General features: G+C 36.3%; 2 protein-coding genes across 2 annotated transcripts in view; both read right to left on the bottom strand.

The window, feature by feature from the left end:
- The window catches only part of LOC124368370 (protein HID1-like), a 61188-nt gene extending 35007 nt beyond the window's left edge, over nt 1–26181 (bottom strand). The window contains exons 1-11 of the mRNA XM_046825654.1: nt 26052–26181; nt 25117–25173; nt 21978–22186; nt 20998–21051; nt 19483–19651; nt 14724–14953; nt 13273–13470; nt 11914–12004; nt 8757–8882; nt 3716–3820; nt 344–508 (exon numbers count right to left, since the gene is read on the bottom strand). Coding sequence (XP_046681610.1) covers nt 344–508; nt 3716–3820; nt 8757–8882; nt 11914–12004; nt 13273–13470; nt 14724–14953; nt 19483–19651; nt 20998–21051; nt 21978–22186; nt 25117–25173; nt 26052–26181 — 1534 coding nt within the window. The remainder of the gene's footprint in view (nt 1–343; nt 509–3715; nt 3821–8756; nt 8883–11913; nt 12005–13272; nt 13471–14723; nt 14954–19482; nt 19652–20997; nt 21052–21977; nt 22187–25116; nt 25174–26051) is intronic.
- LOC124368386 lies at nt 4257–7705 on the bottom strand. Its single transcript, XM_046825682.1, has 2 exons — nt 7152–7705; nt 4257–4594 (listed from the first exon to the last, which is right to left on the bottom strand). The coding sequence occupies exons 1-2, from the start codon at nt 7492–7494 to the stop codon at nt 4419–4421; spliced, it is 519 nt and encodes a 172-aa protein (XP_046681638.1). The 5' UTR covers nt 7495–7705; the 3' UTR covers nt 4257–4418.
- Nucleotides 26182–27602: the final 1421 nt, after the last annotated feature.

Genomic DNA, 27602 nt, shown 5'->3' on the forward strand with positions numbered 1-27602 from the left:
AACTAGGTACAACAAATACTGATGTTATCTACATCTGGACAATCCAACTGATGTCCAGCAGCTCATATTACTTAGTATTCCTTAAACGAAAAATGTTGAGACACAAGGATAGAGAGCTCAATGCAAAGGATCACTGTTGGAGTGGGCGATTCTTCCCTGTCTGCTTCGACTGGTAGAGGCTGGTACTGCAGAAGCTTGTGTATAACCCGTGACAATGGCTGGGGCCAAGGAAAACCTTAGTTTAAATTTGTTTTTTACATTTACCATTCATTGTACATACCACATTTAATTTGTGCTCACCTTAGTTCCTTAAAAATATATGATACATGTGCACGCAACTCACCGTCAAACTGGTACTGAATGATGTTGTTGAAGATCTCAAGCAAGAAGAACACCAGGTGGTGGTTGGTGGGGGAGGAGAACAGGAACCAGGGAGTGCTGAAGGCTTCAAGCAAGTGTAACAGTTTAGTGCTGGCCACCATGCTGAGTGTCTTCAGGTACGGGGACACTGTAACATGGATATTGTAACACTGATAATGGTTGCCAACAGTCTTGGACCTGCATTACACAATATTGTCACACTGGTAATGTTTACAAAGAGTCTTGAGGTACAGGGACACTGTACTTGTAACGTATTACGGATAAGAATAATTTATTCACACAATACAACATAAAGATTTTCTGTGCAAGTCAAAACATCAGAATAAAGAACAATTATACAAAAGCAACTGAACAGAGCTGTTTACAATAAAGCATACCATTTAAGTGTAAAATAGAGTACATTCTTGGAGAATACAACAATCTTTAACTATTCCTATTACTAAACACTATCGGTCTCATCGAGGCAAGGTTATCACAAGAGCCTGTTGACAACTGTAGAAAGTTTTCCCGATCAAGTAAGCCTTTCAATCCTTTTTAAAACTTGTCACATTTGGAAGCGAATTGCAGAGTTTAGGATTTAAATCATTTTTAAGATGACGTTAATGATCTAAATCTGTCTGAAATTAAGTCATTTTTGTGCCATGTGTTATGATCATGATGATGAGATTTTTATTTTGAAAACGAACATTGTTGAATGTAAAATGAAAAGGGAAGCCAAGGTTAGGACTCCACTACATTGGATACAGCTTTCATCTGGTCCCATTCCCCAGACGACACTAAACACTCTCTTTTGAATACTTTATTAAAGTTGATGCCACTAGAAAATTCTCAAAATATTTTTCCGTACCTCAAATTTGACTTAAATAAACTGAAGTAACATGGTTCTTTAAAAATGAACAACTTCTTTAGAGGCAAATATAGAAACGCACTTCAGATCTAATGTAGCTGAATTTAGTTGCTTTAATACCATTTTTATATGGTTATTCCATTTCAAGGTCAGAAATGAAAGAGGAGATAGCTGTACACTGTTCTAACAGGATATTAGAGTGGCATTTATTTAGAATAAGGCTAGTGTAATCAGTGGAAACAATTACAGCAGGTTCAATGGTTCTGTTGAAATTACTTCAATATGTTCTGGAAGATCATTAACGTATATGAGGCAAAAAGTAGGAGTCCAAGCATAGGTCTCTAGGAATTATTGCGGATTTCAATACATTGGACACGCACAAGCAATTAAGTTTCAAACCATGGAATTACCAATCTACGAAATTCACAGCTTTCAAGTTTATTAAGAAGTATATTATAATCTATAATATCAAATGCCCTGTTGAGGTCACAAAAAAGACCCAGGGTGTGCTCTTTAGAATCAACAAATCATATAATTCTTTTTATGGAGTCAGCTATGGCAAGTTTGGTGTTTGATCAAGTTTAACACATTTGCTATTGAAAACATCAATTAGCATTTGGCGTTGTCATGGTAGGTGCGTGACAGACCCCATTTGGCATGTCCTAACATCTCCCATCATGTTTGGTGTTTGATCAAGTTTAACACATTTGCTATTGAAAACATCAATTAGCATTTGGCGTTGTCATGGTAGGTGCGTGACAGACCCCATTTGGCATGTCCTAACATCTCCCATCATGTTTGGTGTTTGATCAAGTTTAACACATTTGCTATTGAAAACATCAATTAGCATTTGGCGTTGTCATGGTAGGTGCGTGACAGACCCCATTTGGCATGTCCTAACATCTCCCATCATGTCCCACAGTTATAACTTGGTCTGGACCAATAGCTGACCTTGATCAGTGTCAAACAAATCTTGGAGTAAGTAGCCAGTGCATATCGTATCTGACTCATTATTTTTTAACTTTTGAAATGGGCCATAAAGAAGTCATAATCTGCGTGATCCAAAATAATTTATCCGTTAGTTAAATCGTGATATTTATAGTAGTGATGTTAGTTACAGACCAAGTGATGACAGTGATAGATCTTAATACTGTAAATTGCAACCCAGACGTATACATTATGATTCTGCCTTTGAATCGGTATAATAGTGATGTTAGTTACCGACCAAGTGATGACAGTGATAGATCTTGATACTGTGAATTGCAACCCAGATGTATTTATTATGATTCTGCCTTTGAATCGGTATACTAGTGATGTTAGTTGCAGACCAAGTGATGACAGTGATAGATCTTGATACTGTGAATTGCAACCCAGACGTATATATTATGATTCTGTCTTTGAATCGGTATACTAGTGATGTTAGTTGCAGAACAAGTGATGACAGTGATAGATCTTGATACTGTGAATTGCAACCCAGACGTATATATTATGATTCTGTCTTTGAATCGGTATACTAGTGATGTTAGTTGCAGAACAAGTGATGACAGTGATAGATCTTGATCCTGTGTATTATGACCCAGACATGTCCATGTGACATGTCAGTCACTTTCTATTTCTCATCCTCAACCCAAACAATCTGAGCTGTGAAATAGAGACCACAAATAACACTATTTGTCCAAAAATACTCATAGTATGGGATGATGATCCAGTGAGTTTTTTTTTTTTATTTAATCAATACACTGGATTACGTGTTTTCATGTCAGAACTCAATACCCCTGTTGATGTTTTCGATCTAATCTAGTAATTTATTAAGTAAATTCTAAAATGTAGCCAACATTTATTATTTCACTGTATACTGAAACTTAGCTCTGTCAGACTTATCTCATCATCTGTTGTCTGTGGTTGGGAAGAGCCATGAACCAGCTACTTATATATTATGTATGTAGGTTGAAATGAGCTACTTTAAAAACATGATTAGTAAATCATGAAAGATACCAAATATTTTTATATATAATTAATACAAATGAAAGGGAAAAAAAACAAATAAACTCAACAATTGTTGCACATGTGTGTTATGTCTGGTGCCGAGTCGATACTGCTGCACCCCTAAATATATGGACTTGCTGTCTGTTCTTTACCTTGTGTAACTAAGAGGTTCCAGCCATATAGCAATGTCAAATAGCGAAAGTTCCAATATAAAACAATATCCAATAAAAAAATTGCAATGATAAGATTTCTAATTAAAGCAAAACAGACTCAAATAATGTATTGCATAATAATATGTACTATAAAAGAATATAAGTGTTTAGATCATATATTATTTTAGGAAGAAAATGGTGCAAGACTCTGAGAAATCTGGTATCTATAAAGTTAAAAAATGTATGCTACAAGGATCAATATTAAGACTATTCTTGTTCGCTATGTTGCAATCAATGCACAGATAATTTAATTTTGTACTCAACAGCAAAGCCTGATGAACACACTCACCATTAACAAGGATCGTAAGCAGACAGTCAAACAGTGGCTGAAGCCTCTGGTGTCCTGTAGTGATGATCTTGTGGAACACTGTGATCAGCAAGTCTGCATGAGTTCCTACAACAATACAGACAGTCAAACAGTGGCTGAAGCCTCTGGTGTCCTGTAGTGATGATCTTGTGGAACACTGTGATCAGCAAGTCTGCATGAGTTCCTACAACAATACAGACAGTCAAACAGTGGCTGAAGCCTCTGGTGTCCTGTAGTGATGATCTTGTGGAACACTGTGATCAGCAAGTCTGCATGAGTTCCTACAACAATACAGACAGTCAAACAGTGGCTGAAGCCTCTGGTGTCCTGTAGTGATGATCTTGTGGAACACTGTGATCAGCAAGTCTGCATGAGTTCCTACAACAATACAGACAGTCATACAGAGGCTGAATCCTCTGGTGTCCTATACAGATGATCTTGTAGAACATTATGATAGCAAGTCTGCATGAGTTCCTACAAAAATACAGACAGTCAAACAGTGGCTGAAGCCTCTGGTGTCCTATACAGATGATCTTGTAGAACATTATGACAGCAAGTCTGCATGAGTTCCTACAAAAATACAGACAGTCTAACAGTGGCTGAAGCCTCTGGTGTCCTGTAGTGATGATCTTGTGGAACACTGTGATCAGCAAGTCTGCATGAGTTCCTACAACAATACAGACAGTCAAACAGTGGCTGAAGCCTCTGGTGTCCTGTAGTGATGATCTTGTGGAACACTGTGATCAGCAAGTCTGCATGAGTTCCTACAACAATACAGACAGTCAAACAGTGGCTGAAGCCTCTGGTGTCCTGTAGTGATGATCTTGTGGAACACTGTGATCAGCAAGTCTGCATGAGTTCCTACAACAATACAGACAGTCAAACAGTGGCTGAAGCCACTGGTGTCCTATACAGATGATCTTGTAGAACATTATGACTGCAAGTCTGCATGAGTTCCTACAAAAATACAGACAGTCAAACATTCGCTGAACCCTGGTGTCCTGTAGATATGATCTTGCGGAACACTGTATGACAGCAAGTCTGCATGAGGTCCTACAACAATACAGCCAGTCAAACAGTGCCTGAAGCCTCTGATTTCCTGCACTGACGATCTTGTGGAACATTATGACAGCAAGTCTGTATGAGTTCCTACAACATTGCAGACAGTCAAACAGTACCTGAAGCCTCTGGTGTCCTGTACAGATGATCTTGTGGAACATTATGACAGCAAGTCTGCATGAGTTCCTACAACAATACAGACAGTCAAACAGAGGCTGAAGCCACTGGTGTCCTGTACAGATGATCTTGTAGAACATTATGACAGCAAGTCTGCATGAGTTCCTACAACAATACAGACAGTCAAACAGTACCTGAAGCCACTGGTGTCCTGTACAGATGATCTTTTGGAACATTATGACAGCAAGTCTGCATGAGTTCCTACAACAATACAGACAGTCAAACAGTACCTGAAGCCACTGGTGTCCTGTACAGATGATCTTTTGGAACATTATGACAGCAAGTCTGCATGAGTTCCTACAACAATACAGACAGTCAAACAGTACCTGAAGCCACTGGTGTCCTGTACAGATGATCTTTTGGAACATTATGACAGCAAGTCTGCATGAGTTCCTACAACAATACAGACAGTCAAACAGTACCTGAAGCCACTGGTGTCCTGTACAGATGATCTTTTGGAACATTATGACAGCAAGTCTGCATGAGTTCCTACACAACAATACAGACAGTCAAACAGTACCTGAAGCCTCTGGTGTCCTGTACAGATGATCTTTTGGAACATTATGACAGCAAGTCTGCATGAGTTCCTACAACAATACAGACAGTCAAACAGTACCTGAAGCCTCTGGTGTCCTGTACAGATGATCTTGTAGAACATTATGACAGCAAGTCTGCATGAGTTCCTACAACAATACAGACAGTCAAACAGTGGCTGAAGCCACTGGTGTCCTGTACAGATGATCTTGTAGAACATTATGACAGCAAGTCTGCATGAGTTCCTACAACAATACAGACAGTCAAACAGTGGCTGAAGCCACTGGTGTCCTGTACAGATGATCTTGTGGAACACTGTGATCAGCAAGTCTGCATGAGTTCCTACAACAATACAGACAGTCTAACAGTGGCTGAAGCCACTGGTGTCCTGTACAGATGATCTTATGGAACATTTCTGACAGCAAGTCTGCATGAGTTCCTACAACAATACAGACAGTCAAACAGTACCTGAAGCCACTGGTGTCCTGTACAGATGATCTTATGGAACATTCTGACAGCAAGTCTGCATGAGTTCCTACAACAATACAGACAGTCAAACAGTACCTGAAGCCACTGGTGTCCTGTACAGATGATCTTATGGAACATTATGACAGCAAGTCTGCATGAGTTCCTACAACAATACAGACAGTCAAACAGTACCTGAAGCCACTGGTGTCCTGTACAGATGATCTTATGGAACATTCTGACAGCAAGTCTGCATGAGTTCCTACAACAATACAGACAGTCAAACAGTACCTGAAGCCACTGGTGTCCTGTACAGATGATCTTGTGGAACATTATGACAGCAAGTCTGCATGAGTTCCTACAACAATACAGACAGTCAAACAGTACCTGAAGCCACTGGTGTCCTGTACAGATGATCTTGTGGAACATTATGACAGCAAGTCTGCATGAGTTCCTACAACAATACAGACAGTCAAACAGTACCTGAAGCCACTGGTGTCCTGTACAGATGATCTTGTGGAACATTATGACAGCAAGTCTGCATGAGTTCCTACAACAATACAGACAGTCAAACAGTACCTGAAGCCACTGGTGTCCTGTACAGATGATCTTGTGGAACAATATGACAGCAAGTCTGCATGAGTTCCTACACAACAATACAGACAGTCAAACAGTACCTGAAGCCACTGGTGTCCTGTACAGATGATCTTGTGGAACATTATGACAGCAAGTCTGCATGAGTTCCTACAACAATACAGACAGTCAAACAGTACCTGAAGCCACTGGTGTCCTGTATATATGATCTTGTGGAACACTGTGATCAGCAAGTCTGCATGAGTTCCTACAACAATACAGGCAGTCAAACAGTACCTGAAGCCTCTGGTGTCCTGTACAGATGATCTTGTGGAACATTATGACAGCAAGTCTGCATGAGTTCCTACAATAATACTATTTCATTTGAATTCAATGTTTATTTAATTAAATTTTATTTATGTTTGCAATGTGTCTGTAAAGTTTGCTATAAAACTTCTTAATAATTGTTTCCAGAAGTAGGATAGAAGAGACTGTATACTGACCTGTGAATACCAGGATATCCATGGGGATGGTGGCAGTGTAATGTAATAACAGTACAAGTGTAATATAGAATATCCCAGAAGTAGGATAGAAGAGACTGTGTACTGACCTGTGAATACCGGGATATCCATGGGGATGGTGGCAGTGTAATGTAATAACAGTACAAGTGTAATATAGAATATCCCAGAAGTAGGATAGAAGAGACTGTGTACTGACCTGTGAATACCGGGATATCCATGGGGATGGTGGCAGTGTAATGTAATAACAGTACAAGTGTAATATAGAATATCCCAGAAGTAGGATAGAAGAGACTGTGTACTGACCTGTGAATACCGGGATATCCATGGGGATGATGGCAGTGTAATGTAATAACAGTACAAGTGTAATATAGAATATCCCAGAAGTAGGATAGAAGAGACTGTGTACTGACCTGTGAATACCGGGATATCCATGGGGATGATGGCAGTGTAATGTAATAACAGTACAAGTGTAATATAGAATATCCCAGAAGTAGGATAGAAGAGACTGTGTACTGACCTGTGAATACCGGGATATCCATGGGGATGGTGGCAGTGTAATGTAATAACAGTACAAGTGTAATATAGAATATCCCAGAAGTAGGATAGAAGAGACTGTGTACTGACCTGTGAATACCGGGATATCCATGGGGAAGATGGCAGTGTAATGTAATAACAGTACAAGTGTAATATAGAATATCCCAGAAGTAGGATAGAAGAGACTGTGTACTGACCTGTGAATACCGGGATATCCATGGGGATGGTGGCAGTGTAATGTAATAACAGTACAAGTGTAATATAGAATATCCCAGAAGTAGGATAGAAGAGACTGTGTACTGACCTGTGAATACCGGGATATCCATGGGGATGATGGCAGTGTAATGTAATAACAGTACAAGTGTAATATAGAATATCCCAGAAGTAGGATAGAAGAGACTGTGTACTGACCTGTGAATACCGGGATATCCATGGGGATGATGGCAGTGTAATGTAATAACAGTACAAGTGTAATATAGAATATCCCAGAAGTAGGATAGAAGAGACTGTGTACTGACCTGTGAATACCGGGATATCCATGGGGATGGTGGCAGTGTAATGTAATAACAGTACAAGTGTAATATAGAATATCCCAGAAGTAGGATAGAAGAGACTGTGTACTGACCTGTGAATACCGGGATATCCATGGGGATGGTGGCAGTGTAATGTAATAACAGTACAAGTGTAATATAGAATATCCCAGAAGTAGGATAGAAGAGACTGTGTACTGACCTGTGAATACCGGGATATCCATGGGGATGGTGGCAGTGTAATGTAATAACAGTACAAGTGTAATATAGAATATCCCAGAAGTAGGATAGAAGAGACTGTGTACTGACCTGTGAATACCGGGATATCCATGGGGATGGTGGCAGTGTAATGTAATAACAGTACAAGTGTAATATAGAATATCCCAGAAGTAGGATAGAAGAGACTGTGTACTGACCTGTGAATACCGGGATATCCATGGGGATGATGGCAGTGTAATGTAATAACAGTACAAGTGTAATATAGAATATCCCAGAAGTAGGATAGAAGAGACTGTGTACTGACCTGTGAATACCGGGATATCCATGTGGATGATGGCAGTGTAATGTAATAACAGTACAAGTGTAATATAGAATATCCCAGAAGTAGGATAGAAGAGACTGTGTACTGACCTGTGAATACCGGGATATCCATGGGGATGGTGGCAGTGTAAGGCTTGTTCAGTCTGACACCAAAGTTCCTCTCTCCACTCAGCAGCAGTAGGATGAACACCCCGATATGCATCAGACCAACCCGAGCTGTACATAAGTGTTCTATCATATCTTAGCACAATATAAAACAGCCGGATTAGTGCTAACATTGAGCAACATAAGCAGTATAGATGTCCAGATCCATTTTGTCACAAATTTCCCGTGTATTTCCTGTATCTTCCATGATTTCTCTGCAGGGCTTCTCCAAGACCAATTGACCCTTTTGTATTGTGTTGTAACCAATCAAAGTATTGCAACATTTTTAATTGCAGTTCAATTTGAACATGAAAAGCCTCTATTTTATTTTATCAACTACAAATATTATATTACATTCAGGTGATTGTAATCTCAGTACATGATGTTCTGGAACATAATAGTATTTTCTATATAGAAAATTAATGACACTGCTAAAACCTTCATTCACACATCAAGTGTCAATGCAACAGATCTCGGCTTAAAATGAGTAATTTACAACTAAATAAATCTGTAGTGAAAAGTTGCCTTTCTAAAGTAACTTTAAGTATATCTTCAACTTTTACTACAAAATATATACATTTATTTAGTGTACATGTCTATACCTTTGTATACTGTGCTTGTGTATACTTTAAATGGTTTTTAAATATACATATTTTTTATACAATTTGATTTTTTTTAATTTGCCTTAATGTTATGTCCTTTGTTGTAATATTTTAAAGGTTTACATTTCTACATAGAGAAATGGGATTCAAAACTATTTTTTACATAAAAAATTACTCATTTTCTTCTTCACAACTTTTATATTATCAAAGTTACGTGTTATATTTCACACATTTACAATTTACACTTTATGCGAAATAAAATGTTATAAACAGCACCAACTGGTTTAGAAAATAGAAAACAAAATGCTTTCAAACTCATATTGTAATAAACATGACTATTACAGGGTTAAAAAAATATTTTTCTGATTAATTGATTTCTCAAAAAAGTTCAGATTTCCCGAATTCTTACATTGGCGGGGTTTTGGATTCATTTTATTTTTAATATACATTAACAACATATCCAAATTGAACTTACTGAGTAAAATTTCTGCAATCGCTGCTCTCTTTTGGAATAATTGCTTGGGATGGTGCATACAAAACAATACTTGAACCACTCAATGTTGTTCAAAAATCTATATTAAAAATAGGATTTAAAATGTTCCGGTGATTCCCGACTGACACTATACAGAGAACCTCAAATATTTACCATAAGACAACTTTATATCAAGAATCTTATTCTTAATCTTATCTTTTTATTTACAAAAATTCCAGTAACCTCTTTTCTCTAGTTTCACATTCACATAATACCCACTATTCCAATAGTAATAGTACTGGAATTCGATCTCTCAGAGTGAATAAATCGATCTCATCAACTAATTGCTACTACATCTCTCAAATTTTATATTGAAATAAATTTAAACAATACTAATATTTTTTCTGTACCTTAAATTTTTATTTAAAAAAAACATAAATAACATAATTTTTAATTTAACTGTATCACAGGCCGAGTCACTGATAGCGTGGTCGGTTTTGATCGCCACCTCCCCCCCCCCCCCCCACTCAACGGACACACTCCGTCACATTAATCAAAACATACATTGGCATTGGCTGCATATAGTTGGGGTTGTGGCTTTGATAGATTAAACCAAACAATAATAGTTCAAACTCATTCTTTTTGGAATAATTGTTGCAATTATTGTTTTTACTTGAGCAACTCGTGTCTACGCACAGACCACATTGCCTATGTAGACCCATTTCCTTAGAGCAACATTTCCTCAGGCAGATAAGATAAGAATTTATTATAAGAAACCTGTTTAGTTATTTTATTTGTTCCTTTAGATTAATAATAATTATTATGTGTATCTTTTCTGTTCCTATGTAAATCTTGATGAAAATACACTAATTCATTCATTCTTCATTCTACTGTAATACAAAAGCTAGTCATGACAACAAAGTGATATACTGACAAATTACACTATATGAAACTTAAATTTCTGTTTTCATTAATCCTTAAGTATTGACAATTGTGAACATACTGTTTGACTAAAGTGATGTGTTCATTTTAATATAGACATAGGTGCCTAAGTTTAGATATAATTATAGTTATTGACATCAGTTGATTTGTAAAGCAGTTATTGTACAGATCAGTATTACGCAGTTCAAATTTCAAACAAATCCACAGCAAATTGAATTTTTTTCGTTGACTGTGATGCCAAATCACATGTGACGGTTAATCAATAGAGAAAAGATATATTAACTTTATACTGGAGTGATTTCAAATAACTACATTGTAAAATTTATGAAAAGAAAATCATATTAATGAACAGCATTAACAAGATATTAAAATTTAAGTGTTGTAGTTTGGGTACGAGATTAAAAGTGCAGGGGCATATTTCCATCGTCTCCGGCTCTGCCCCAACATCGCTCTCTTCCTTCTTTGGCTTTCGAGGCAGAAGCATCTGTCATGATAATGTGAGTATACAGGAATAGTTCATAACTATTGGACTCTATAACTACGAGTTTAATACATTCAGTGGAACAAATACATTTATTTTAAACTGAAATGCGTCTTAATATACTGAAAACATAAATCAAGTGGTGAGTATAATAGGTGAATAATTTAAATCTTGTCCACACTTGAGACTTTAATACATTATCTACCAAAAGCGAATACAAAATTAAAAACAAACTTTTTGACATAGTGACATATTAAAAACTTATAAAAACCAAGTGAAATTATCTAAACATAATTAAATGCGGCACATGTAACCGATCAAACACAGATGGCAGACAACGTGAGGCAATAACAATATCTCACACACAATCGACTCACTTCAAGTGGCTACACATATTTGAGGCCACTACACATGACCGATCACATTCAAACTGCTACAACCACATCGAGCTAGACGGCGTTACACCGATACTGTTCAGTGTTGCTACCAACACGTGTGGCAACCAATGTACATTGCGACTCAACACCGATCATACACATCATGTAAACTTGAATCCACTAACAAATATAGACCTTATTTATTTTTATGTTATTTAAAGCTACTTACACTGATCAGCCCTAGAATCATTGAGGTGGAACAAAATTGGCACCAAAATCTCCAGCACATCGCTACTCTTCAGCACATAGTACAGGAATTTCTGGAACAACCCAATTCCACGGTTAACAACACTGATAAGATTCTTCACTTCGTTCACTTTCGTAATGCTTACAACTATGGAAACCTTTTATTTCTTCGTTCCTTAAATATAATTTAAGGATAAGTTGATGTTGCATTAAATGAGTTAGCGCTATGAAGCCATCTCTAGCGTTAACTTAAGGTTCAAGGGACGATGTCAGTGAACCAGAAAAAGCTAAAGTAAAGACATATAACATTGATCCATAGCACTAAATAAGGATTGAATATTACTTTTGAATCATAACCAGTGGTATCCTACAAAGCCTTCAGAGAAAGCTGTGGATTGAACTGGGAAAATCATAGGTTCCATTTCAGAGTGGCCAATAAATTGTGTAGGTTCACCAGTCCTTAAATTTGTTAATACCTCTTTAAACGGCTGTAAAAATATTAAAAGTAACAAAAATATAGAAAAGGCCCAAGTACATGTGAGTTGTTTGTAACATCTGCTTCATTCTCTAGTTTTCAGTTCACCGATATCTCTTCGAGGAAGTATAGTAACTACACAATACACAATAGAACATTTGTTGTAGTTACACATCTTCTGCAAAAACACAAATAACTCCATGTGGAAATGCACATTACTGGAAAGGACATGGTAATTCAGTTAGGTATGAACCAGAGTAAATTGATATCTCAAGACAAAGGAAACTCCACAGTTCCTCACCACTCCAGAGAGGAGCTAGTGATCACACGGTACCTTGTTGTAGTCACACATCTTCTACAAAAAACACAAATAACTCCACGTGGAAATGCACATTACTGGAAAGGACATGGTAATTCAGTTAGGTATGAACCAGAGTAAATTGATATCTCAAGACAAAGGAAACTCCACAGTTCCTCACCACTCCAGAGAGGAGCTAGTGATGACACGGTACCTTGTTGTAGTCACACATCTTCTACAAAAACACAAATAACTCCACGTGGAAATGCACATTACTGGAAAGGACATGGTAATTCAGTTAGGTATGAACCAGAGTAAATTGATATCTCAAGACAAAGGAAACTCCACAGTTCCTCACCACTCCAGAGAGGAGCTAGTGATCACACGGTACCTTGTTGTAGTTACACATCTTCTACAAAAACACAAATAACTCCACGTGGGAAATTCACATTACTGGAAAGGACATGGTAATTCAGTTAGGTATGAACCAGAGTAAATTGATATCTCAAGACAAAGGAAACTCCACAGTTCCTCACCACTCCAGAGAGGAGCTAGTGATCACACTGTACCTTGTTGTAGTCACACATCTTCCAGAAGAACACAAGCAACTCCTGGTGAAACTGCACCTTCTTGGTGGAGTTGGGCAAGTAAGTTTGTACCAGAGGGTTGTTGAGAAGACGAGTGAATCCTCGTAGAACAAATGCAAAATCCTCATCTCGGTGGATTCGTGATAGGTAGTTGATAAACAGATTATCTGGGGCCGCTGTCTGCAAAAGATATAACAATAATCACACAACATCTCTATAACATTAGTTTGTGGAAAAGACCATTTATTTAAAGATATAGAATTTTTACAGAGAAAAACCATTTTCTTTAAAACCATATTTTTTTAACATTCTAAAAGCCAATGTTTTGTGCTGTACTGCAGCTTAACGCTCATGAGCTATTTGCAACATTTTTATATTCGAACTAAAATTTACATTAATTAAAATAATAATATTTTAATACTGTGCAATGAAAAACGGTGTGTAATCCTAATTCATTCTAAACTGCAGCAAACATTGTGTTCTGTGCTGGAATGATCAGCTGATATAAACCATCTGTTTCTTCTTCTTCTTCTTCTATGGGGCGGCCTACTGCTATGCAATTAAATAAATAAATAAATATATGTTTATTGCCATCTTACAAAAAATGCATCAGCAAAGTCAAATATACACCTAAGTGGTATAGTCTGGAGGCAATATTATTAATCTAACATATAAAAATTTTTTAGCAAAAGTTGCCAAGAATTTCTCTCTTCCACCTATCTTCATACCTACATAATAAATAATACAATTAAGCCTCATGGGCCTTTTGCGCACCCCATGAGGCCTACCAATCTATGATTTCAGCAGTTCCACAAGCCGTTGAAAACAACCAATTGGGTCCTCCTGGCGAAATTCACTACTCTTGTCCAAACTACCAAAGATGGCATACCGCTCCTTGCTATTGAAGGGCAATCAAAGAGCAAGTTTCCTTCTGCTCATCACACATTCTACAGAGCGGATCCTCCTGAAGGATGCCACCCTGGAGGAAGGCGACTGACTGTAGTACCATTCTGCTCATTCTCATACCCGGATGCAACCTCCACCTTCTCTCATGTTCAGCGCGAACCCATCTCGAGACAGCCCCAAAGGATTCACACCTTGAAATACCGCAGAACGGTTGAGGGTCTGTCATAATTGACGCTGAGCCCCGGTTGGCCAGGGCATCAGTTCTTTCATTCCCAGGGATCCCATTATGACCTCAACAAGCAGTCATCTGTTTAGTTAAAAACCAGTTAAATAAAACAAAAAAATCATTGTAATAATAACAAAAAGATAGAATGATTTTTTCTCTATCTGGTAAGACAGTAACTGCTTGAAATAGTTTAAATTTCTACTGATATATTGCACAGGTATACTGCATACAATAAAACGAAGCAATCGCATGAAACCATAAAATGTAACAATACAAGGTGTGAACAATTACTGTGACTCACATCGTCGCCCTGGCTGGTATCATGGTCCAAGGTGACGATGAGGATCTGTAGTGCAGCGTCCACCAAGGGTTCAGCAGGATCAGCAAACAACAGATGGTTGTACGGCAGCCCCATGCCCACAGGATCGTATGCACAGACAGTGTTCAGCAGGGAGGTGAACATGGGGAGGGCATGGCGGTTCTCTGCGGAGGTCAGGTACTGGATCCACTTGTTGGGTGCCGTGTGCAGGTCTGTGAACATTGCACTTTGGTTTAGTAAAATTATATTTTTATTAAATGTTTATTTACTTCATGTTTCCATCTTTAAATGATTTACTAGAAATATCATCTGTATTTTGTTATATGTTAAAAATGAATTTGTTCAAGTTTAAATATTGCTGAATAACTAGTCAGTGATTAAAATAAATTATAACAAATTAAACAGCTAATGTTGAAATTACAAACTTGTTATATTTGTTACAACCCAGCTTACATCACAAGGTACCGTAACTGTTTTGTCCAACAGTAAACCTACGGCCTGTGCAAAACTGTCAAGATGGTTGAATCTGATTTGTGGCAGACAGAAGACTACAAGAACACACAGCCATCTATCTTTGTCAGCCTGGTTTTGGTACCACTGCCTCACGCACCAGGCCTATCTCTGTATCTACTCCCTTATATCTAGGATATGAAAGGACTTGGATTATAAACTACTGAACACATCAAAATCCGGGGAGGAAGTGTCAGCCGAGATTAATAAAAAAATGTTCAGAACAATGGAATCAAGAGTAATGGAGAACTCTACTTATGAATGAATTAAAAGTATTTTAAATTAGGTAAGGTAGTTTTGTAATAAGATCATTTTACTGATCGGATTCGTGCTCATTTGTTTGCTAGGTCATGTGTGTGATTAGGCGATTAAGCCTTGTAAGCTCCAACCAACTGTTTCCTCCTTAATTCCCAACTAATAATAAAACTATTAATAATGCACCTGCTATCCTTAATTAATAAATTGTAATACATGGTTCACCCCTTCACTTATTGATCTGACCGAGTCGGCTACCTATCCTCAAATGATCCCAATACACTAAAAGGATGGCATTTTATACACAACTGATTGATGGATATCATTAAATAGTACAATTTCAACACTGTATGATCCAAAATAAACCAGTTACTTGTAGGCCGTCTGTTCATTATATCCCACTTGACTGCAACAAGGAAATATCTGCGGTTGGGTTTTCCTGCAAGACAAGAAGTTGAGAAAACTTATACTGCACTTAAATCTGGAAGATCTGGGCAGGTTCCAGAATGACAGGCTATTGTAAATGGGTATTTTGGGCAGAGAATCAAGGCTACATATTGCCAGGTCCCATGGCAACATTAGCCTTCCTGGGGTAGTCATGTAGACCACATTGTACCCAAGTTATCTCGAGTGATCTATCTTTTAACACGTTTAAAGTCACTTGTTTTTCAACCAGTTTTTCACCAATATTGCAGAAATCACCCTAAAAAACCAGACAAAAGTCACAAAACAACCTGCACCTCCACAAACCTCAGGTAATGATTTAACACAGCTAACTTTCACTAATGAACAAGAAATTGAAGAGATCATTGATAATCTTACACCCAAAACCTCGTCAGGATTAGATGAAATTTCAGCAAAGATGCTGAAACACTGTAAGAAAGCTTTAACTCCACCACTAGTCAAAGTAACAAACTTATCCCTCGCTCATGGCCACTTTCCAGCCGCACTTAAACAAAGTAAAGTATACCCCAAGCTAAAAAGTGGAAACCAGACTGAAGCCAAAAACTACAGACCCATATCATTAATCTCAACCTTCTCCAAAGTAATTGAGAAAATAGTTTTAAAAAAAACTAATGGACCACTGTGAACATAACAGCCTGTTAACAAAAAGCCAACATGGCTTCATCAAGGGAAGATCCACAACATCTACCATAATCAAACTTGCGGAATTCATCATTGATAGCTTGGAAGAAAAAAATCTGGTTACTGGAATTATGCTGGATTTCAGCAAAGCTTTTGATTGCTTGGGACACGAACTGATCCTCAACAAACTTGAACAGCTTGGTGTGAAAGGCCAAGCCTACGCATGGTTCAAGAGTTATTTGGAAGGAAGAAGTCAGGTTGTTGAGATTCAAGACACACAAAAAAACATATGCCAAGAAGTAAGATCCGACCCTTTACCCATTACAAGGGGTGTACCTCAGAGGTCGGTATTGGGACCAGTCCGCTTCATTCTCCTGAAAAATGACATGCCACAATATCTAGGAATGCACTGTACTCCCCTAATGTACGCTGATGATACGACACTTCTAGTCTCAGAGTCATCACCAAACAATGTGGCCATCAACTCTTACATTGCACTGAATAAGGCATATCAATACTGTCATGAAAACGACTTAGTTGTAAACGCTGAAAAAACCAAACAATTAGCTTTTGGGAGAAGACAGGAGGAAGTCCCAGAACTACCAGAAGTATCAATGGAAAGCCAGACCAAATTCCTAGGAATGACTATCGGCAATGTACTATCCTGGAACAATCATGTTAACGCACTCTCCAAAAAATTGAACTCCTGCTTGTACATTTTAAAAAGAGTAAACCTCGTCAGTGACGATGCCACAACAAAAACTGCCTACCATGCATTGTTCGAGTCTCACTTATGATATGGCCTTGCAGTTTGGGGAGGCACAACAGCAGGAAACCTTAATCGAATTCTACTTCTCCAGAAGAGAGCAATCAGGATTATGGCCAGCCTTGGCCCAAGGGAGAGCTGCAGAAAGGTCTTCAAAACTACAAATGTGTTAACAATCATCGGCCTGTACATAAAAGAAGTCATATTGTATGTAACGATCGAACAGCTTCAACGAGGCCTTGATATACACACACACACAACACTCGTCATGCATCAAACTTTCACCTCCCTCTACATCACACTGCATCATATGAGAGGAAACCATCCTACATGGGGAGGAAACTCTTTTAACCTCCTACCAGAAGATCTAAAGATGCTGAACGTGAAGAAGTTGAAGACAGCCCTGACCAACTGGCTCATCGACCGACCATTTTACTCCATTGATGAGTTCCTGGACGGGAGGAAGAATGAAGAACACATCCACTGAAGGAAAAAACCTATATAAAATTGACGCCATTGCATTTTTCGATGTTATGTTAATAAAGAATTTGTCTATTGTCTATTGTCTATTGTTACCTTAGACTATCTTAGAGTGGTTTACTTTGCTTATTTCCAGTCTGTTATTAAGTATGGTCTGTTATTCTGGGGAAATTCAGGTCGGTTAAGTGAAATTTTAATTCTTCAAAAGAAGGCTGTAAGAATCATTGCTAATGCTGAACGGCTTGACCACTGTAAACCTATTTTTAAAGAACTTAAAATTACTACTATTGTAAATCTTTATATTTTTGATCTTGTTGTATATGCTATTAACAAATCTTTTGACTGGTTGTTTAACGAGGATGTTCATGCTCATAACATGAGAAATAAAAATAATTTATCCTTTGTATAATTTATCCACTGCAAGCTAAGTAAAACCTTGAAAAGTCATACTGTTTTGTCAAAGAAAGTTTATAATAAGTTAAGTCACCTCATTAAAATGTACAATACTCAAATCATTAAAAATAAGTTAGTAGTGTTGGTTGTTGAAGAACCCATTTTATTTCTTGAACGAATTCTTTACATGTCAAAGTATATATTTTTTATTTTGTACAGTAGGGTACTTTTAACCTATACAATAAATTTTTAACTAGGCTTATTTGTTTATTTAAAAATTTTATTTGTTATCTTGTTATCTATATAAAACTTTTATAAAACTTGTTAATTTCTCTAAATTTTTTAATGAAACTTGTTATTTTTTACTGTTATTTAATTTTAATATGTTGTGTGTTACATATATTGTTTTTAACGTAAACCTAAAAAAATGTTAAATTTTTTTGTTAGGCTATTTTATAATTATTGCTAAAATGTTTGAATTTTCAATTAGTTTGTAACCCAAACTAGGACTTATGCCAAGTTTGACTGCTACCAGTTTGTGATTGACAAAACCTGTGGTAGATAATTTTGACGTTGTCAATGCATGTAACTGCCTTACGACAATAAAGAGAGATTTGATTACCATGAGTGGCACTACTTCAGCTAAGCCATGTTGGGAATAAAGGGACATTTGCGCTTTTTTAATCTCTGCAAGTCAAAGTGGGAAAGAAGAGATTCTCCCTTACTTTTACTTAAAACCGCTATAAGAACCCAATAACTATAAACATCATCCTCTGCTGTACATTGTACCAATCAGTTAAGAATCCCTTTACCCGACATCTTGAGATCTGTGGTTGGTGAACTCTCCTGGGTTAGGACTGCTAACCTGGCAGCATGGGATCTAGTGTGCAAAGTGAAGCTAGAGGGATCAATGATAAAACAAACTAGTAAGGAATTAGCTGGAGAGGTTGGTCCAAACCAAGCATCTGTACTGTATGCATTCTTTGTCTTCTAAAACACTACAAGTTGTGCCTGGTTTATTACTATAACCCATCTATCACCATTTTGACAAACTCCATTATCTCTCCCAATCTTGTTGTTGGTTTCAGAGTGTAGTATAAAACGTGACAGATGATGGGTTTGTATAACCGGGCTTTTCCTAAGACACCTCAAAACCTCTTAAGTTATAAGTATCCATAGAAAAGTGTACTGACGCGTATCGGAATCTATTGAGATACATATGTAAGTAAATAAATCCGTACAAAGTCTTACCGACAGGAGGTTGGTACATGGTCTCGCTGAAGCAAGTGAGCAGCAGCTTGAGCAGCTCAGTGCGAGCGGCGTCATGAGTTTGGTAGCGAGTGGGCGAGTGAGCGAAGCCCACCCCAGCCTCCCAGATATACTCACAACTGTCGATCGCTTGTAGGTCCTCAGCTTTATCCTGGCAAACATTAAACAACATAAGAAAAGGGAATTACAAATGAAAAGAAAATAACATTCATAAACTGCATAATCACGATGATTTCAGTTAAAACATAGAAAATCTCTGGTATGAATGTATGAATGGTGTACGATACTTACAGTCCTGCTCTGCTCTGGCGCAGCCATGAGAGTGAAAATACAAGAACATACCCAAATACTCCTGGAATAGCTCTGCATGGCTTAGCATTAGCATCGATCTATTACAAATCAGTTTTTGCATCACATTAATAATATTTCTCCTTCCACCTGCTTCACCAAAACAAGCTTCATTTTTTGAATTTTGTAACAGAAAAGTCAAAAGTTGCACATCATTGTTATATGAATATTGAGACGAAGCCAACATAATACATTGCGGATGCCATTTCCTTAAAAGGAAATTAATTGAAGGAGGCTTCATACATTAAATTAACAGGCCCACCGATCAGTCAAACATCGCTCAAAATTAAGCCACTTTGGTTGGCAACTAACAAGAAAATTTAAAGTATCAACAGATTAGAGATTTTTAAGAAACCAATTCGGAGTCACATTGTGGTTTTGAGAAGTTCATGTAGAATGAACCAATCAAGATCTACTCCCATTTCCTTTTTTGCCACTATCTTGGTTCTAAAGTGACAATAATGATTTACTATTGGCCTCTGGTCAGTTCTTTGTGATTAATTGTTCAGAGCAGACCTATTGTGACCTGTATTCTTTAGTTAAGTTTTAATAATTGGTGTTTAGTTTTTACTAAGTGCGTATTTTAGAGATAGTGTGCATGGAGTTAAACATATAACATGGTTGTCGTGATTCCTGACTTATACGTGTCACAACGCTCTGGTATGATTTGTTTATTTAAATCTAGATTGTAGTTATATATTAGGTTTATTATCCACCTGAGGAATAGATCAGGTTGCAGACCTCAAAAAGTAGTGTTACTGATTTTTTTGTAATTTCATGTAACACTGCATGAAGGCAAATGTCCACAAAAATCCTGTTTCGTTCGATTGCATGGTATTTGTCTCACGGGGAGAGAAATACATACCTTGCAGTTAGGTCCCAGAAACTTTGGTTACTTCTTGTATTTCTGTTCCTAGAGCCTCTACATAGGAAAGTAGAAAGATATTATAGTGATTGCTGTTGCTATATTATCTTTTCTGCTCGGGGATATGCAAATACTTGCGTTAATAATGATGAAATATTAGCGATTTCCTATATTTTTGAATACCCACTATTTTCTTTAATATACTTACATGGTTCAAGCAGGTTTTCTTTCACTTTGTTTTTTGTGTTTAGATTGATAATATCTATGTATTTCAAATTACTTACTGGACCAGATTTTTTATTTGCTGCTACTGTGAAATCAGGACAGAACAGAAGATCCTGGAAAATACAAAACAATTCCAATGTCAATACCAGAATTAACTAAATGTTAAGCTGTACAAACATTATACAGTAATAATTATGCTATAATCATACTTGATTTTCTTCAGTGTCTATGTTCCATATTTCTATCAGTAGGGCTGCACTAGTTATTTTGCTACCCTGTACAAAACTATTTTTCTTATCCCCAAATCTTTTACTACTTACACAAAGTTTAATGATTATATATGTTTAAAGAACCAAAAGCAAAGGGAAAAATTGAAATTAATTTGCAAACACCAAAAGACTCCTGTGACTTATAGACTAGAGTATCCCTTTAGTTTTCATAAACACAGGTTCTTTTTTTATGCTCATTGTAAATAATTTCGATTTGAAAGGATAACAAGGTTACTAAAACATCCATCAATGAGAATGCTAACTTGACTGAAAACATTTGGCTGTCTGATTACGCTCACTTCCATATGTCCGTATCCATATGGCACATTTTAAGGGTTAAATTTAGAGTTTTTGTACATAATCCAGACCTCCTAGTCCTCCTGCAGATTTCCAGTTATTTAGAATCTTATAACTGGCTACGGTATCCATGTCTATTTTTACTATAGTAAAGCTTCCAGGAATAAGGATGTGGGATCTGTTTTTGTTTGTTTTTTAAATCTCAGAGTCTCAGTTCATTAAGATAAGAGTTGTATTTCTCCAAGAAGAATCATGTCAAGCTGAACACTAGTTTGTAAATTATTTGTGGTGCTTATTTGAATAATGACAATAAAACGGAATATGTTTATGGCTTAAGGAAATGACATTTAACACCTTAAATTCCTTGTAGAATGATGAAACAACTATTCTTAAAAATTGTACGTAAAGAGAGAAGGTATACTAAAGGATTTTGACCACCTCAATACGTGGCTACAGACTTTGACCAGACTTACACAAACAGCGTTGAGCAGTGAGTGAGCCAGCGGCAAGGACTCCTCGCGGTCCTCCCCTTGGGACTGGTCCGGAAGACTTGACCAGAAGAATCCTCTCCACTCAGGGTCTTCAAAGATGTACGGCAGGACTCTGGTCAGTAGTCGCACACAGTTCAGTACTGAAATGTTTAAAACTCTTAGTTTCTCTGTGCACCAAGCTACAAGAGTACATCAGTGAAAGCAAAATAACAATTTTCTTTCACTCAGGTATGAGTCTAATTCATTGTCATGATTAAGGCAGTAGTTTTTAAAAATTGAACATTTTTATTAAACACCTTCCCAATATAAAATTAAATAAATAAAGGTCCACTTTTACCCAACATCTACTGGATGAAAACCACAACATGAATGAGATAGAAAACAGCCTAGAAGTAATACACTCGTATAGCTGTAACAAGGGCAGTTTATTATGCACAGTGGAAACATACGAATTTTATGCAGTTTTTAAAAGTGATGACGGTATTAGCCTGTAGAATGAAAAAACTACAACACAAATCTAATATCATCTTCGACAGTGGAAAGGAACAACTCCCCAATCAGTACAGCTGATCAGAACAATAACACCACACGAGGGACAAATAATGTTATATAATTCCAGTCGTCCACCTGTTGTTACCGCACTGCAGCCTGCAGGACACAGTGCACGATTGTGTTTGCGTCTATGTGCATGTGATATTTGTTTATTTATTTGTAAGTATATTGTGTTGTGTTGTATTGTGTAATTTTTATTTTATGACAAAGCCATCCACAATGAAACAATGAAGGCTACTGAGGTCCGACGATTAATGTTAACCTTTGAAACATGTCCCCATAACCATAAGACTACATGAATTTGGAATAAATTGACAGTAGGATATAAAACCTATATTATTTTAGTCATCTATTTTAAATGGCATACCAAACACTCCTGAGATAAGTCATGATCACCAGAAGATGTGTTAATTTCTACTTCAATAAAAAAGCATCTAATGTATTTTGAATGCCATACTTGAGTTTGCCTTGTTTCTCAGACAAAGAAAATATGCACATACTTAAATCTGAAAAGCTTATTATCATTTCAATGATCTGTAATATATTTATACATATTGTAAATATACGTTTATGTTCGTTGTAAATAACACGGTCTTCACCTCAACAAGCTTGGGAAGGAAAAGATCTGTCAAATGATTGTTGGAGCTACGAGAGAAATGAGGCAACATCGTATGGTATTAGAGCAGTGAGTAAAATCACTGAGTGTGGCTGCTGAGCTCAAAAACCCTTCAGGAGATATCGTATTGCACCAGCTACCCCAAACCTCCATCACTAGTCGTGCTGTACTTCATGAAACTAATAGAAGATCAAATGTCTCAAGCCGACAGAAACCCAATCATCACCAAATTAGATGTGTCAGAAGAAGTGGCCAGTGAAAGTGGAAAAATTTATGGGCAATCTAGTGTTATTGATTTATGTTCTTCTCCTTTAGGTTTAAACTAATGTTTTATGACAATGAAGACGCTTCATCTGCATCTGTTTATAATAATCTTAGTATAGATGTTAATAAGGTAGAGACCAACTTAAACTCAATGTATTTTGATAATAACAATAGCAATAATACTTTTGGTAATGACTGTTACAATTTAAACAATAATCTAAACAGCACTCAACTTCAATCTCTTAAAATACTACATCACAATGTTCAACATTTATCATCACGCCTAAACATATTAAAAAATTGAATCGTTTATTTCAGAATCACCCCCTAACTAACAAAAAGTAAATTTTAGGAAAACAATAAAAAAACTCTCCTCTACAAACACATTTTTTTTTCTTTATCTTAGGTTTTTTACGTTGGTTCCACTACATTTAGAAATTGCTTAGTTGTGTTTTTATCTTCTCTACATATTACATTTTTGTAGAAAAAAAAATTATTAAAAAAAATCAGTTGAGGGTTTCTGCACCAAATGGTTGTTCCATATACACTTTTCATTGTCTTTATATTATTTATGGTATTTTTGGTGTAGTTAAAATAAATTACACACTGAAACAAGTAGTCAAAAAATGATTATTTATTACAGAGAAAACAATTCTATTTGCAAATAAAAAGACAGAAGTGCAACTTATTCACACCCTTGATCCACTTCCTCAGGGTTTTTCAGAGTCAGTTGTAGGCCACAGTAGGATTGCATTATAAAAATGTTCATAACCTCTCGTGTACTCAGTCTTAATTTTCTCAAATCCTGTATCTTTTTCTTGTTAAATGGGTACCTGAAACCATTCCACTTTTTTATAAAAAATGCAGTTTACTGATTGAGAAATAAAATAACAAAAACTTGTTTGCTAATTTTATCATTCCTTTACATTATTCTCATGGAGTTAGTCTCTAAATTTTAGTGGAACAAAATTTTAAGAAATAAGTTTAGGCTTACCTTTCCTTGGGGATAGGCCGGCTGATTTGGTAGTTCTGGAGGCTTATCACATTTCAGGAAGGTGAATGTAGATGAAATGCATACCATCAATAAACGGTTTCACTACTACTTTTCCCTTTGTTCTTGAGCTGAAACAAAACTGCTTATATGTTGAAAGTTTGAAGGGCTCCTTGTCTTTTTTCGGAACATTCCTTCCTGAAGTTTCATCAGAAGCAGAAGTGGACTTTTTATAAGAAAGTGGCCACCAGTCCTTGAAATTCAAGATTTCATCTGTTTTAACCATGTGAACTGAAAAGCGGGCACTGTATTACTAGCCCTCAAAATAAGTTCTCTATATTCTTCAGGGGTGTAGATCCTGTCTACCTTTCTTATGAGACGCTTTATACAACCAAAATCCCTATCACAAGGAGGAGTACGAGTGCCCTCGTACTGGGAAGTTGTAAGTGATTGTCTCTAGGTTGCAGTTGTCACACAAATTCATTAAAAACCTAATTACAGTGTTGTTCTTGTTTTGGTCCGAAAGGTCCATCACTGAATAAGATCAAATGTTTTACAGAATCTGGGATTCTCCGTTTTATATAGTCAAAAAATAAAAAGAACACACCTCATTGGGAGATTTGTTTCCTTCCCCTTCGTGATAGACGTACATCTTGGCCTTATTTGATTTTCAAATCATGAATACAAAAATTGTTTACCCATAATTGCCTCATGTAAAATACCTCCTGTACGGGTATGTGGGGCAGGGGGAGGTTCTGCCATAAAATCAAAACATATAGCAACAGTGTCATCATTTGTATCTTCACTTGCTAACTGTAAGGAATGATAAAAATTTTTTTGCTCTCCTTTTGTGAAGAATTAGCTCAGCAGCAACATTACGTTTTAGCATTGTCACACATAAGGGGATCCTTTAATTTACTGGAAAAAACTTTCGCACTGACAGCATACGTCAACTTGAGGACGACCAAATGAGAAATTAAAATTTTCCTTAAAGTAGCCGTAATAAAAGTTGTATTTTACAACTTTTTCTAGATCAGGATGTTTATCTATAAAACATTTCATGCATTTTCTTTGACAGTAAGCCGAGCATCTAAGTATTTCTTTGGCTTACCACCATAATGAGTTTCCTTTATTTCATATGACTTTATATGTTGATCAATAAGTATACAGATATTTCCTGGTTATGGCGTTTTCCACTTCGGGTTTTGCCCCTCAAGTCACGTGGACTTTTCTCCTGGAGCAATAAGCTGACAAATCCTTTTCATACGATCAGCTGAAATTCCATGGACTTTTTAAAAACACACTTTTGCAAACAGGTATAAGACAACCGTTAATTTTTAAATGATAAACATAAGTATGATTTCTCTTGAAACTTCTAGTGTCCTGTTCCATTAGCTCATTTGGTTCTTCACTCATTGATTCAATATTTTGTCCACATTTGGAAACGCCTACCAATTTCTTTGGCCTCAACAAGTGTTTGAAGGTAGACATCTTGAGCATTTTTTTTGTTTCCTAGGGAGTAAAAAAAGTTCCAAATGTTTTTCTTGGACTCATTGTTTATCTTACGGATGACATTTGATTGGACACTTACAAACTATATCCTCGGTAAACACTTTACTTGACACCTGCTTACCTTTGTAGGAAACATAACCTGCCCCCTTTACTCTGGCATCACGTATGATATAACGTTTATAACTTTCTGGTCGTGTTGTTCCTCTTTTCTTCCTTGGTGGTTGTTGCTCCTCATCAGAACTTTCACTCATTGTGACATACACGTATAGTTAATAAACAAAACTGTGATCACTATTCACTAACTCAGATTTCTGACAAGTTTAGGTTTAGGTTAGTTAAATAAGCAGTTATTAACAAACAAACAAACAGCTGACCAGAAACTGAATGAGTGGGAAAAATGCTACTGGCTCAGTGTTACCAACTGTCATTTCTCATAAATTTAAATTATCCCCTATTTGTTTCAGAAACCCCTCAAGTGTTGTCACTTGAGGGGTTTCTGCACTAAACAGAATATTCACATTGCATTTTAGTGTTGGTTATAGAGGTTACAGATAAGGGGTTTCTACACCAAACTGTGTGTTTATACTAATACTATAGTTTTCTAACAAAAAGTCAAATTAAAAAAAATGTCGGTTAGGGGGTTTCTGAAATAAACTATTCAATTAATCTAGAGGAAATTCAACCTGATATTGTCGCAATATCAGAACATAAAATGACCAAAACAGAAATTACTTATTTAAATGTACAAAATTACAAAAAGTGTTCCTTTTTTAGTAGATGTCATTCATTGGGCGGTGGTGTGTATTGATATTAGTTAAAAATTGCATCAAGAGTAAAAAAGTATCAATTCCTGCCATACAAAATCTTTTAGTGGAGAAAGAATTTGAATGCTGTTTATCAGAAATAACTGTAAACACATTTTCATTTATTTTGGTATGTATATACAGATCCCCCCAACAATGCTTACTTGAATCTTTTTTTTATAAATTTGATTTTCTTTGTGATTTATTGTGCAAAAAATACAAAAATATCCTTATTGCAGGTGACTTAAACATAAATGTTTTGAATAAGGATAAAACTTATAATGCCTTTGTTAATATTTTGTGTTCTTATGATCTCGAGTATAAAGTAGATTTTCCTACCCGAGTTACATCAGAATCTGAAACTGCAATAGATAACTTTATCACTAACATTAAATGTAAAAAGTTAAAAATATCGGGTATAATAACACACTTATCAGACCATGATGGACAGTTGTTGGAAATTTATGGTTTGGAAAATGAGTTTGGTTATAAAACTAAAAAATAATGTAGGAAATTTACGAAGGCTAACACAGATTTATTTTTTAAACTTCTGGCACACGAAAATTGGTTAGATGTTTATTAAGCTACTGTTGAAACTAAATACAATGTTTTTTATTGTAAATTTGCTTATGCCTTTGAAACTAGCTTTCCCAAACTACTAACAATAGAAAAAAATAACAATGTTAAATGGATTTCAAATGATGTTAAAATTAAAAATGATGAAATTGTGAAACTTGAAAAAGAATATAGATTGCTGAAAACCGAGATTTTAAAACAGAAAATTAAACAGTTAAAAAGGGAAGTTAAATTGCAAATTAATGATGAAAAAAACAATTTTTGGGATAATAAAATAATGAATTCTACAAATA

This window comes from Homalodisca vitripennis, chromosome 8 (genome assembly GCF_021130785.1).
Source record: "Homalodisca vitripennis isolate AUS2020 chromosome 8, UT_GWSS_2.1, whole genome shotgun sequence".
Classification (NCBI taxonomy): Eukaryota; Metazoa; Arthropoda; class Insecta; order Hemiptera; family Cicadellidae; genus Homalodisca; species Homalodisca vitripennis.

What these genes read in the sequence shown, in the direction of transcription:
- LOC124368386 (XM_046825682.1), bottom strand. Translation starts at nt 7,494, where the DNA reads ATGGATATCCCGGTATTCACAGGTCAGTACACAGTCTCTTCTATCCTA. An exon ending in GGATATCCCGGTATTCACAG is followed by an intron (nt 4,595 to 7,151) that starts GTCAGTACACAG and finishes GTATTGTTGTAG; the next exon opens with GAACTCATGCAGACTTGCTG.